The sequence below is a fragment of the Podarcis liolepis genome (genome assembly GCF_965112155.1).
Source record: "Podarcis liolepis genome assembly, chromosome: 1".
NCBI classification, from domain to species: domain Eukaryota; kingdom Metazoa; phylum Chordata; class Lepidosauria; order Squamata; family Lacertidae; genus Podarcis; species Podarcis liolepis.
In genome coordinates this window covers 110,682,155-110,696,742 of record NC_139554.1, presented here as the reverse complement: position 1 = coordinate 110,696,742, position 14,588 = coordinate 110,682,155, and the positions used below count along the sequence as shown (strand labels likewise).

The window sequence follows — 14,588 nt, the reverse complement described above, 5'->3', positions numbered from 1 at the left end:
GCGCGCGCCTCGCGCCTGCGCCGTCAACGCGTCTGCTGGCGAGGCGGTGTGTGAAGTGATAGGAAACCAGGTGTTCCTCCGCCTCCTCCCTTTCTTTGGCCGGCCGCGTTGCTCCCGCGAACCGAGAGAGGAAAAGGAGTCCTCCTTTGGGAGCAAGGAGGCACGCGGATGGTTCCCTCGGAGGAGGCTGGGAAAGAAAGCTTTGGCGGCCCCGCCCTGTCCTCCCAAGGGATGCTGCTGTGCCAGGGCCGGCCCACCCACGAGGCAAGGTGAGGCGAGTGCCCGAGGCGGTGGAATCCGTAGGGTAACAGACCCCAATAGTACCGTTTTATTCCTCCCTTGTTTTCGATGTAGTTCCTCACCCACTCCCTTCTCCCTAGAAGTATTTTATATAATACATATATAACGTGTGTGTGTGTGTGTGTGTGTGTATAATATATAATACACAACATATACAATACACACACACACACACACACACACACACACACACACAAATAAACACACACACACACACATATATATAATACATAGTAGATTTTGGATATGTGTGGTTTTCCTTTAAGAAAGCACATTACAGATTTCCATCATGCTGCTGTCCAGAAGCCCGGCCAGTGCAAACAGAAACAGCCTAGCTGCTCCTTTAGTTCAGTGCATGTATTGCATTCTAATCCTCGTGTTTAAGGAGATTCAGAACTTCAGAAATATAAACGCATCAAATAAAGCCAAGGGGGCTAAAGTGAAATCAAAGGGTTATTTGGGAAATGGTTTGCTAAAACTGTATTAGTATTTTTACGCCTGACGAAGCTAAAAACGGAGCACCCCCAATCAAACAAATCCCTCATGTAGTTTCATATTTCAGATATGTGGTCTTGTTATTTAATTATATTACCAGTTTTGTATCAGTGTCCTGGTATCAAATATGTTCTAAGACTGTGAAGGTGTGTTTTCCTAATGACATCATCATGCGCTAATTAAAGGGACTTGGGGTGAGTTTCCATTTTTACCCAACACAAACGTTCACGCTGTTCTTGCCTTAAAATTAATAATTACTTTTACAAAATGTAACTGGAAGCTTGTTACTATGTAACACTAGTTTTATTTCAAAATAATTTGTCACTTCACAAATAAACATGCGTCTCAAAAGGCTTCCAATACATAAACCTTTGTTTTTAAAATCTTGTTCAGCTACAGATGCAAATAACCATCTCAACAACACACTGTATTGAGCTTTGTGTAGAATTATAAATGAAGAGTACATTGACTTACACAAGTACACCCGCTGTTGTAGCACTAATTTCTGAACTCTACTGTCTGTTACCCCTTACATTCTTGGTTCTCCTTGGGTTATGTTTGAGATATGCTCAGAAATGAGTAGCATTGAGCTCAATGAAACTCCCAGGTAACTGTCTAAGATTACAGCCTAAAGTGGAGGGACGGGGACATGACAGATTTTTGAAAGTGTGTATGATGTAGAAAAAAAACGATTTTCTGCCACTCTCATATTATTCCAACTAGAAATCATTCATAAAATAGAGTAGCTGTAAATTGAGGAAAGTACTTCAGCACACAAAGAATAACTGATTTAGGCAAATCACTCCCCAAAGATCTGGCGATGACCACTGGATTAGGCAGCTTTAAAATAGGTTTAGACAAATTAATGGACAATAGGTCTATCAATGAATGGCTATTAGGCATGACAAGCAGGATCTGCAGCAAAACAGTTGCTGAGGGGAGTGCTCCTGTTCAGGATACAGTGGTACCTCAGGTTACAGACGCTTCAGGTTACAGACTCTGCTAACCCAGAAATAGTACCTCGGGCTAAGAACTTTGCTTCAAGTTGAGAACAGAAATCGTGCGGCAGCAGCAGGAGGCCCAATAAGCTAAAGTGGTAACTCGGGTTAAGAACAGTTTCAGGTTAAGAACGGACCTCCAGAACAATTAAGTTCTTAACCTGAGGTACCACTGTACTTCATTCCATTCCCCTTTTGCCCTCCCCAAGAGTCAGACATTTTGTACTCAGTGAGCATGCTTGGTCCTCTTTGGGCGTTTCAGAGGTTCCTCCCTTTATATCCATATAATTTTTTTAAAGTTCTTTGTACTTCTGAAAACATGGTTCCTATCTGCTGATACCACCCCCTTGTGTTCAGGTGTTGCCATTTTCATAAGAATGGCGCTTGTAACATTTGATTGCTAATACAGTGGTACCTCGGGTTATGAACTTACCGTAATTCATTCCGGAGGTCCTTTCTTAACCTGAAACCGTTCTTAACCTGAGGTACTTTAGCTAATGGGGCCTCCCGCTGCCACCACACAATTTCTGTTCTCATCCTGGGGCAAAGTTCTTAACTAGCGGAGTTTGTAACCCAAGGTTTTTGTAACCCGAGGTACCACTGTATATGACTTACTTGGGGTATCCCCCAGCTTCCTCTGCTCGCTAACCTGCCCGCCATTCTCCCTCACATTACCCCCTAGAGCTTCCCCTTGCCACCTCATGCAACTACCTCATGCAACTTTCCTGACCCAATTCTGAAGCCACTTCTTGCTTCTATTCTGCAGCCCCACTCTCCACCTGTGTTCCCATGTCTATACCTCCTTCCCTCTCCCTTAGAGCAGCTACTTTGCACACTAACCACCAAGTGTCATCCCATATGCTCTACTGCATTTTATTGTCACTTTCCTTATGGCAAAAGTGTGATCTTTCAGAGAAGTGTGTTGTGCAAGAGCTCCAAATCCGCTTTAATTGTACAACCTGAATTTGATAGTTGTTTTAAATTGTTCTATGTGCACTGCTTAAAGATTCTTTGATTAAAGAGTTTATAACTACTTCTCAGGAAGGAAGTAAAACCTTCTACGATCTCTTTTTGTATTTTTTGAGCTCTGATAGCTATATGATTCTTAACGCGTTTATGTTTCTGCCAACTAACCCAATATAGCACAGTCAGGAGGCACCCAGAATATCAATCTTATGCATGCCTACAATAAGTTCCAATTAGTTCACTTGGACCTGTTCCCAGGTAAATGGTTATTGTATTACAGCTGCATTTTGCAAGGCATCAGATGTTGTCTGAGAAAACCACACTTGAGAACAAGGAATCAGAAGCACAGAAATGCCAACTCTTTTATAGAGTGGGTGGACAGTAATGCACATCAAAGCTGGAGAGGACAGTTGAACTGTACATGCTCTCGAGTCCTGTACTTATTGTGGTTAACATTCTTGAAGGCAAGGCCTGATCCACATATTATGTGCCACATTACATATAAAAGCTCACTGCCTGGCCAAGTACGTGATTCTAGCTTTGTCTTCAAGAATATTAAAGACAATAAGTAATGTAATATGACAACAGTGAAACAGTCACTTAATAAAATATGAAAACAGCATTTAGCTTCTCAAAATACTTTTAATATACAAGTTGCATGTTCCATACCAAGCACTCACATTTCCATGTGTCCTTCCTAGGTGAGAATTACAAACTACAAAAATTTCCAAAACAATGAGTTTCCAACGCTCAGTTCAGGCAACACAGAGCTATTTTGGTACCCCCCAAATCCATCTGTTTCAACACATCAGTGACTATGTAACCCTATGAAGGTTAACAGTCCTCACAATGTTGACCAGGTACTCCAGTTCAGGATACTGTTCATTAGTCTATGCCAACCTGGAGCCCTCCAGTTATTTTGGACTTGCAACTCCCACCAACCCCAAGCAGCACCGTCACACTGGTGGAGCTGATGGGAGTTGTAGTCCAAAACATGTGGAAGACACAAGAGCCGGTAAAGGCTGCTGTAAGTTAATCATATTTTAAAAAATACATTTACGAGAACATACCAAAATGAACATATATTTCCTTTTCTATACAACTTTACAGAGGTATATGCAAAAGGGGCTATATATACTAACTGAAAACCATTCCAAGTTCTGCTACAAACATGCTCTGAATGTTGCAAAATTTTAAACCGAGCAATTCTTTTCTCAACTATTGCAATATATTAGTGCAAAGGTTTAGGACAGCATGTTTTATGTATCTTTAGAATGCTGATGAACACAAACATTTTATACTGTGAGATACAGACACACATAGACATGGCATATCTGAAGAGCCAATGCTGCCACCAACCACTGGTTCTAGTGGCCATCTCTCAGTTTTTTGAGTGTAAATAAACAGACTGGAGAAGATAGAGCAACCTGATTCGTGTCATCAGGCTGCTTGCCTTCCAATGGAATAATCTTAACATACAATTTGACACTATTTGCTTGAGCTGGAGGTAGGAATTATTTTATGAGATACAGCCGAGAGGCTTACCTTTCTTCACTGGCTTAATTAATTATATGCAAAAAAAAAATCCACCTCCAAATCAGGTTCTCATTGGTTTGGATACATGTATCAGTTTATTAATCCAAGATACCTATGAGCGTTGTGCCAACACATTCCATCTGCGTGCTACCCTTTCCTCCATTCTATGTGTGCTGTGACCAAAAATTCCCTGTTAATTAACCATGTGCTTCCCATTCTCTGATGGGGTGAAAGACAGGTTGCTTGCCTGGAACTGTGGTTCTTTGAATGGTCATCTGTGCAGTTACACATATGGGTTCTGCCAACTCCCACAGAGCAACATTCAGAACATTTTAGAGTTAGGTTTTGCTGGGAAGCCTATTCCCAACCCTCAGTATGCAAAAAGGGATACGGTTCCCACTTTTCTGCTCAGTTCCACAGAATAACCAAAGTGGCTATACTGTATAGGGAAGCACCAGAGCAAGAGCAGGCCAACAAGAGCACCTGCAGCAAGGAAGAAGACTGCAGAGGACAACTCAAAGAAAAACAGTACAGGTAAGCAATCTCTGTGGTTTCTGTGTAGTCCCACGTACAAGAGAATACCAAACTGACTTACCTGGGTAGTATGCTTTCCAATACTGACACAAGCACACATAGGACTCAGTTCAGGACAGGTTATAGTAAAATCCTACATGGATGTAAGCCTCGAACTTTAGTGGGATTTACTCCCAGAATTACAGCCTTAGTCAGTTAGGTTCAGTGGAAATCAGTGGGCTTTCATCACCAACATTTCACATTGATCAGCTTTCTTTGGATTGAGGCCATGGCAATTCACAAATTAAAGACTAAATTATCACATCATACTCAAAATATTACAGTATCCCTGGATAGATATCAAGTCCATATATACAAGAGGAGGATCAGGATTACAATGTCCCACCCATGCTCCCACCTGATCTTTGCACATTGCACACAGAGGCCAATGTGCAGAGCTGATCTTTGTGACCCTGGCACCTTTATTTTGAGGTGTGCAGATCATATGGATTGTCTTATATGCACTGAGTCTAGGAATGTGAGTTGCTATGCAAAACATTCAACATGCAATTGTCAGGAAGAGATAGGGCAGGTATCCCAAAGGGGCTAGGTCCCACCAGTGTAATCCCAGTTCCTCCTCATGGATCCAGATTTAATATTTGCACAGGACTAGTGAATACATTTAAATATCCACATCTAAAATGACTTTGGGAATTATGAAAAAAAGAAGTTTGCTTCTTTTACTAGTTTAGTTTCCTGAAAAACAGATCAATCAAATTTGATGCATGCAAAACAAAAACACAGAACGAATCTCCCTCTTGAAACATCATACTCTTCAAAAAATATACAAAGCATAGGACAATCTAGAAAGGTAATAGTATGGTATAAGAGTTTTGTTGTACATCCTAAAGTTTTTACTGTATTATTAACAGGTATAGTTTTTCATTACAACTTATAATGGAGCTGTAGTAACACATACTATTTCTCTTCCTGTATTAAATACTTTAAGGAAGAGTGATTCAAACATACTTTAATTTCAAAAACTAAAGAACACTAAAGAAGGGTATATTGCAGGTTCAGGGCTCTTTACAAAATGACATAGTATCAGATCCCTAAAAGATCAAAGTTGTGGGTTTGTACTTTAATGAAGCAGTTCACAGAATTAGGGTTTCACAACAGTGGAGACAGGAACTCAAGATAACCATTTGCTATCAGTGCACCAACACACTTTTTTCAGGCCCAGTGTGGAACAACTAAAACAGTTAATGAGGCTACAATAGACTAAAGGGAATGTCAGGACTTTCCTAAGTGGGACACAACTATGTGGCTGTTACCATCTGCCATGTTCTTTAACCCACAACAGCGTATCGCACACTTAGCAAAATAGGAGCTGCAGATGAGCATCAAGATCAATCTTGGGCAATTACAGAAAAGAGGCATACAGTTCTGTAAGTATGAATGTTTGGAATCGCCAAAAAACTTTTTTTCTAGATGTGAAATTGGGTTTAATAACATGGGCAAAATGGTAAATGTGAAGTATTACTACTTGAGTTATCATAATTTTCAGAAGGGCAGCTACGTTGGTCTGTTGCAGTAAGAAACAATGAAGAGTGTTGTGATACCTTAACAACTCACTAATTATTGTGTATGTTTTTGTGGACCACAGTCCATAGTCAATTCATTATGTGTAAAAGTGTAACCCTTAATTGGCACACATATTGAAGATTAAATTTTACACACCCTATGGTCTGTGACATAGTAGCAATTTCTTAACCAATTAACAAATACGTTAATCTTTAAGGTGCTTTTGATTTATCATAATTTCATCATAATGTGGAATAATACGGACCAAGACACATGGCAGAAGTATTCCTGGCATACATCATGTACTTTGGATGCTAATTACCTTTTAATGTGTGTCAGCTTTCTATTTCTGTGACTAAAAGTCAGGTTTTCACACTGCCATTGAGGTCACCAAATATGCCCGATCCCAAAAGCTTTTCAAAATGCCACCAAGCTCAGGTTTAAATGATTCACATCAATCCTGGTATTAGGGGAAACAAATTTAGCAAGTGAAAAAAAAATTCTGTCATCAAAATTAACTGCAGTTTGTTGACATAGCAGACAAAAAGCAATTCTGTATGCATCCATGCTTTATAGCCTGAAGTTTTTAATTTCTTAAAGGAAGAACACAGTAAACTATAATACATTCCTCTTCCATTTTACTTAAGCAACAATTGAAAGTATTTTACCCTAAAGACAAGTTTTCCCATGTATCCAGGGGGAACTTTTGAAACTTACATAGTCTAATAGCTTGCATGGTGTTTAAACTTAAAATAACTGAAGTGATTGCCCAGTATAGATGTACTGCGAATAAATGACAAACAAAATTTAATCCCTTACACTCACAACTTCATTACATTGGATGTGCATTTGTTCTTTGCTTGTTTTTAATGGTGGTGTTATGCATGTGTGCTGTGTATGTATTCCCATGAGCCCTTCATTTCTCAAGTAGATGACAAGCTGATGTTCCTACCCCAAATCTGAGTGGAGACCCAGTCTTAAATCTTTTACGAATCATTGTAGACCTAGGTTTCTCTGACAGATGACTGAATCTGAATCCCTTGCTACCTTCAGCCCCTTCTTTTCTACTCTTTGCTGCACTTTTCAACATCTGCTAGAAAAATGGAAGCAGAAACAGCAGTTGCAGCACAAGCTATAGAAAAAGGACAGCTTCCCCTTCGTCATTTTCATTTCTTCAGGCAGAAGAAAAGTTAAGACATACGGTGCACGTTTTAAACTTACACATCCAAGCTACTGAGGATGCACTCTACACAACGTCCAGAACAAATGCTGGGTCCCAACAAACTATCATTAACAGGACAAAACGGCTACTGGAGAGTTAGAAAACTGGGAATCCTACTTATAAATACAGTTGCACTCTGACTTCCTATCTAGAAGAATCTTTTCCCCTTTAGACAAAGCATGCAGAAATCAATTTTCTACAAGAGACATAATACAGTAACACAGGATACAAAATGCACTGCTACAGGGAAGCCTGAATCAAAAATAAAATGGAGGTTACCCAGAAGCATATAAAGATTACCATTTCTGAAAGAACTGCTTCTGCTGAAAATATTTCATCCATAATAAATGGTTGTTCCAAAGACCAAAGGGATTTATGGTTTGTTTGTTTTTCCTTAATGGCAACAGCAGTATAGCATTTTGGGCAAACTGATATCTTCATTTCAAATTGCAGAATATCGTTCCTACATCCACATCTCTATTATACACTAGCTGTCTCCTTATTGTAGTCCTGTAATGTTAACATATTATTATTTATTAACATGAACGTAACAGCAATTCTCTGAGACATGAGTAGGCAGAAATAAATTAAATTTATTTTCAGCCCAACCAGTTTCTTTGTAGTGAGTCATCTAAATTAAAATGTAAATGCAATACAATGTTTCCTTCTGATAACACAGAAGCAGGATACATAAACTCTGAAATATTAAAACACAGCACACCATATTACACATAAAACTTGTTTTTCCATTTCAAGTTTATTAAAACTTTAGCAGTACAAATGATCCAGGCTGTGGATTATCAAAAGACCAAACAGAAGTCCACATAAAAAAAAAAATGTTCCCCAACATGTCTCTAGAACCTGGAGGCAGAATGGAAACATCAAGTTCATCAAATTATCCATGTCTGTCTTCATCAGTCCCAGCACTCGATTCATGATCAGATTTTTTATCTTTACCACGGGCACGATCTCGCTCCTGATTCTTAGATTTTTGGTTGACCTCTTTTTCTTTTGAGGACCGGGACCTGTCTTTTTCCTTTTCCTTACTCCTGCGTGAAGATGATCTTTTCGATTCCCTGTCCTTGCTGCTTCGTCTTTTCTTTGAATCAGGACTTCTATCCTGATCTCTACTGGACTTTTTGCTCTTATTGGTCTCTGAGCTACTACTGTCGCGGCTTTTAGAACGCCTTCTTTTTTCAGCATCATCTTTTTTGTGAGAACTTCTGTGCTCTTGATTCCTATGCCGGTCCTTACTTCGACTTTTCTCCCTCTCAGAGCTCTGTGACTCCTTCCTCCTTTTGTTTTCTTTGCCTTTAGATCTTTCTGGTGTGCCTTTTCTGTCTCTACTTCTTGATCTTCCCCTTCTTTTTACTTCTCTATCTTTGTGTTTTGAATAATCTTTACTTCTGCTGCGGTCTCGTTCTTTACTTCGGGACCTGGCTCTTTTCCCTCTGTCTCCACTTTTGCTTCGCTCTCTGGTCTTACTATTTGAACTGTGTTTGCTTTTAGATGGTTCACGTTCTCTGCTCTTTGACTTTGTATGCTTTTCCGTATCTTTACTTTTAGTATGATTCTGACCATTAGTTTTAGACCCTCCTCTTTTATTTTTCTCTTTACTTCTGCTCCTTTCTCTTCCTCGAAAATCATTGGATTTCTCTTTGTCTTTCTCTTTCTCATAGTCCCTCTCTTTGCTTCCTGATCTCACTTTCTTTTCTTCATGTTTGCTGAGTTTTGAGTCCCTCTCCTTACTTTTTGACACCTCTTTGCTTTTGCTCTGACTTTTGGATCGAGCCCTTTTTTTGGCTTTGCTTTTGTTATGCTTGTCTTTGTCCTCCTTCTCAGAATTCCTCCTTGTCTCTCTGTCTTTACTACTAGATTTGTGGTCTTTTGATTTCCTTTCTTTTCCTTCCCTCCTATTTGGGCTCTCAGAAATTTGCCTGTGGTCAGATGCTTTCCTTTCTTTTCCTCTTCCTGGGCTTTTTTGATTTGCAGCATCCTTCTTGTTCTCATTAACTTCACCCCTGGGGAAAACATACCATATATATATATATATATTTCTGCATTTTGTTATGGAAAGTTGAGAACTAAAAAGGTCAAAAGAGGAAATGCCATATCAGTGACTGAAGCTGAATCTGCATTACAATCACAATTATTCTTTATAGTTGTTTCACATATCTCTGCTGGCTACAAACTGAAGGAAATTCAAGGTGAAAAAGTAACTTATTGTAATTTGTGCATGTTCAAGTCATGCACGTCTGCTGACATGCTTACCATTTTCAGCAACAAAAGAGGGTGGGGCGGAATGGGCGGGCTTATACATGTCCCACTCACATGCCTTGGAACACAACCCCTTTATATATAAGGAGTTGCTTGTACTTAGTATATGCTCTATTGTATACACACTGAAACTGGAAAAGATGTATGTAAGAGTCAAAAAGTAATGCAAATTCTATGACTACATCTTACTTATCTCCCTTTATCCATCTTTCTCCACTTGATATTCTCATTCTTTGAGCTCTTTGCATTTCTTGTCTCCAGTGTGGTGGAGTCTCACTGCGCCTAAAACGATCTCGTGACCTGGATCTTGAAGGTGTTCGGTAGCGCTTTGAAAACAGAAAAGGTTAGATAAAAAATGTGTACCAGTATGCTAAAAACACATTACTTTACCAAAAGGAAAAGAAAAGTTTAAGTTTAAAAGCAAAACAGTCACTCTGAGAATTGCATAATTTTGGCTACATCAGGCTCCTATCATTCAATCCCAACAAGAGTTATGAGGTTTTAAATGTTCTTAAGCCAGGCCAGGAGCAAATTTAGGCCTGTGCTTACAAGAATAGCTTATGCTATTCAGTGGAACAGATCTCCTGTTACCCACATAGGTGCAAATAACCTCAGAAAATGAATACTGCATAGAGAGGAGCAAAGGAATGCAAGAGTAATTCTTTCAGATAAAAGAAAGCAGAGAAACCCGTAAACTGACAAAAGACACTGTGCTCTATGTGTCTAAGACCCGCTCGTCTTAAAATGCTGTTGAGTTGGTGGGCAGCTTACTGGAATTCAAAACAAAAGCTTGCAAAAACCCGCTCTTTCATTAAATAACTAGTAGCAGCATTCAGGGTTGGTGGACTCTTGTGTCTGTGGGAGACATAGTGATAGATACACTACACAGCTCTGCCATTCATCCCCAAAATGCTTCTCTCCAAAACCTCTTCAGTGTATCCATAAAAAAGGAACAATTACTCTTAAATGTTGTTATGGAACAAGATCACTGTATTACAGGGTAAAAACTGTCAAAATGCACACAATAAATCACAAGAAAGGACATACCCGTGGTCCTCTTCCTTTAATTTTTCGTCCAGATCTAGTCACTAACAACCTTCTCTGATATGTTGATTGACAGTTTGATGGGTTACTAGAAAGGAGGAAAAAGACATCACTGTAGTTCTGGGATGGTTCTAAAGATGACTCTAGTGCATGCTCTAGTTATCTCCTGCTTGGACTACTGCAATGCGCTCTACGTGAGGTTACCTTTGAAGGTGACTCGGAAACTGCAATTAATCCAGAATGTGGCAGCTAGACTGGTGACTGGGAGTGGCTGCCGAGACCATTTAACACCAGTCCTGAAATATCTTCATTGGCTCCCAGTATGTTTCTGAGCCCAATTCAAAGTGTTGGTGTTAACCTTTAAAGCCCTAAACGGCCTTGGTCCTATATACCTGAAGGAGCATCTCCACCCCCATCATCTAGCCCGGACACTGAGGTCCAGCGCCAAGGGCCTTCTGGCGGTTCCCTCACTGCGAGAAGTGAGGTTACAGGGAACCAGGCAGAGGGCCTTCTCGGTAGTGGCGCCTGCCCTGTGGAACGCCCTCCCAGCAGATGTCAAGGCAATAAAAAACTATTTTACTTTTAAAAGACAACTAAAGGCAGCCCTGTTTAGGGAAGTTTTTAATGTCTGATGCTGTATTGTTTTTAATATTCGATTGGAAGCCACCCAAAGTGGCTGGGGAAACCCAGCCAGATGGGCGGGGTATAATAAATAAACAACTCATTTCTTCTATTATTATGTATTTCTGAAGCTCTATCAAACTGTACGTTTCCACAAACAGTCTGCTAAATATTCACTTCATGGCAAAAGATTCAAAAGCACAACTGTGAGGATTAAAAAGACAGCGGGTAAAAGCCAACTGTGATCATCTACCAATTGAAGAGACACAATGTAACAGATTACTCTTCGTGCAACACCCAAATTTTCTTTAGAGGGTTGGGGGTGGGGAGAGGAACAGGAAATCTGCTTGCATGATATAGGACAACCTTACCAAAAATTGATTTCAAAACACCTCCATCCTAAGGAAATCTCACTGAAATCATTGGCCGTAGGCCTGATAAGATTACTGTCTTTTTTTCTTGCAAAATTCATTTAATAGATCCCATTGCAGTTAAGCATGTGTAAAAGTGCCAGCACACAGTAAATAACCAAAGTCAACATCAAGATAATTCACATGGACCACAGCTTGGGGCTTACTCATAAGTCTGCAGTTATGATCAAGTACAACTTTACCTCTCCCTTTCCTTCTCTCTGCTCTTGGTCTCTTTTTCCTTTTCATCCACTTTAGGAGGACTTTTTCTCATAAGGAATCTGTTTTCTGGTACAGGAGGAATCTCTTCAGGACGGACTGTGGAAAGTGGCTGTGATTCAGGATTTTCTGTTTCACTTTCACTGGCTGAGCTTCATTGATAAGAGAACAAAAGTTATATGCATCTGTTTTAAATGTTACATATGTTTCTTTTGCAATTCGCATATGCCAAAACAGGAACTTCAAATGCACTATTTTAAAGAAACTATTGTTGAAGATGAAACAAAGGTATTTAATATTTTAATATGTGTTCTGCCAAAATAAAATAAAGTTGAGACTTCAAAGGCAAAAATCTATTTGCACTGGGTTTATATTCAAAATATATCCCTTCTTTAAGCTAAATCCTTTCCCCAAATACCTGTAGTAAAACAAAGAAAAGGAAATGTCACTGTCATGAGGCTGACTCTGTGGCAGCACCTCACCCATCTAGCCATGCCTGCATGGTTGAACCTAAGCTAGTAACTACAGTAGGGGTAGGGAACCTCTGACCTGCAGGCCAAGCCTGGCCCCCTAGGAGGTTGGCCCATAAAGCTAGCTTCCCCAAACTATGTCCACCTATCCATCAGCTGACATGAATAGATTCTGTCAGGTGATGGGTGGGATTCAATCATGCAGGGATCTGCTTTGCAAACATGTTCTCTGTGCTCCCAGAGCATACCCCTGCAGCCAGCAAGACTGTACTCTCTGTTCACCAGTCGTTCCCTACAAGCCCTTTTGTAAACAGTCCTGCCCTGCTTTAAATCTCCAAAAATTGGAGGTATAAATAGCAGTGTGGGGTTGTTTGCAAAAGGGCTTTCAAACAGCCTCATGCTGCTCTTTGAATCAGGGCTTCATAGCACAACACCATCTATACTGAAAGAAGCAGACTACAGGCTTGTTTTATTGTATTTTTAATATTTAATTGGAAGCCACCCAGAGTGGCTGGGGAAACCCAGCCAGATGGGCGGGGTATAAATAATAAATTATTATTATTAAAAATGTGGTGTAGAGATAAGAATCTGGCATGCCAGATAGAAAAAATACCCCACCACCAAAGGAAAAAAACTGCTTACAGAGGGAAAAGATTATTGTTGCCTGGAAATACTTAATTCTGTAGCAATGATAGAACTAAGGGAACATGGATATTAGTGCCTGGATTAGAGAGCACATGAACTGTAGGCAAGATAGGCTCTGAGCTTTCTAAAGGAAGTGCTGGATAAAAGTATAAGTATTTCTGACAGGACTATATAAACAATAAAAAGTTAAGTCCTTCACATGAGTAAACGAACAAAATAAAACATCCTGGTTGCCTGTTGTTTGTGATCCAATGTTGTGTCAACAAACATAGTATGGGGTGAGCTAATGTTGGGCAGATTTGTTCCACTGTAAAAAAAAATCAAAAACCCATTAAAACTAAGTATTTCAGATTTCATTCTAAACTCCACCTGTACAGATATGCAAGAATTTTTATTTTGATGGAGAGCATGTTGGAGATTAACGAAAAACTATATTATTTTTGTAAGACATGAAAATGACATGGAAGAATGCACTACTGATTCTTCTGAGCCATTTTCATCTAACTGTAGCACAGGAAGGTAGGTGTTGTTTTTTCAAGTTTCAAAAATAAATCTCTCCCCGCAGCCTGCCTGTATGTACCTCTTCTTGCTCTTCTTTTTCTTCTTCTTCTCTTTCTTATGTTTCTTGGAAATTTTTTTGTGCTTCTTTTTCTTTTTCTTTGTTTTTTCCCCAGAAGCACTTTCAGAATCAGATGATGAATCAGAAGAAGATTTTGAATCACTTGAACTTTCAGAATTGCTGGATGAGGATGATGATTTGCGTCTTTTCTTCTCTTCTTTCTTGGCTTTAAATTAAAGCAATAGACAAGCAGTTACCAAACAAAACCTTCAAAAGCTTAGGAGAACAGGTATGTTTTCACTGTGGGTTAGAATTCCATTTATGTTGTGGCCACCCGCACATCCAGCAGGAGGGAATGCCGCAGCTGGGGTACCATTATAAAGAAGGGACTATCCCATGTTGTTACAGAATGAGCCACACTCGCAGGTGGCACAGTGAGAAGACTCTCCCCAACTTTATTCAGGCAACGTTTTTTGGTCTTTGTTCTTGGTCTTCCCTGGGGTCACCAAGCAAGAGGCCCACTAAAGCATGGAAGCTGGGTTAGGAGCAGGAACTCACTCAGCTCACAATGAAACAATTATCACAGCAGAAAAAGAGGGAGGTATCTGAATGCTTGGAGGAACTCCTCTAATTCTGCTGAGTAAACAAACCAGCCAAATGAGGGCTAAGCATACTCAGGAGCCATGTTACAGATAGGTAGCCGTGTTGGTCTGCCATAGTCAAAATAAA

The 14,588-nt window shown here is 39.9% G+C and overlaps 1 protein-coding gene and 1 long non-coding RNA gene across 6 annotated transcripts in view; one reads left to right on the top strand and one right to left on the bottom strand.

Annotated features, from left to right (window-relative positions):
- The first annotated feature begins 213 nt into the window (after positions 1-213).
- LOC310704268 lies at positions 214-5,607 on the top strand. 3 transcript variants are annotated; one of them, XR_014524687.1, is made up of 3 exons: positions 214-269; positions 907-3,017; positions 4,708-5,607. It is a non-coding gene; the product is annotated as an uncharacterized lncRNA (long non-coding RNA). The 3 variants fall into 3 exon arrangements; XR_014524688.1 differs by lacking the exon at positions 214-269 and having other exon boundaries at positions 508-989; positions 2,937-3,017; XR_014524689.1 differs by lacking the exon at positions 214-269 and having other exon boundaries at positions 508-3,017.
- Positions 3,382-14,588, bottom strand: part of PPIG (peptidylprolyl isomerase G) — a 32,098-nt gene continuing 20,891 nt past the window's right edge. For all 3 annotated transcript variants that reach the window (XM_083496329.1, XM_083496330.1, XM_083496331.1), the window contains exons 9-13: positions 13,881-14,085; positions 12,170-12,337; positions 10,939-11,023; positions 10,081-10,217; positions 3,382-9,635 (exon numbers count right to left, since the gene is read on the bottom strand). In XM_083496329.1, coding sequence (XP_083352455.1) covers positions 8,510-9,635; positions 10,081-10,217; positions 10,939-11,023; positions 12,170-12,337; positions 13,881-14,085 — 1,721 coding nt within the window. In that variant the 3' untranslated portion in view covers positions 3,382-8,509. The remainder of the gene's footprint in view (positions 9,636-10,080; positions 10,218-10,938; positions 11,024-12,169; positions 12,338-13,880; positions 14,086-14,588) is intronic.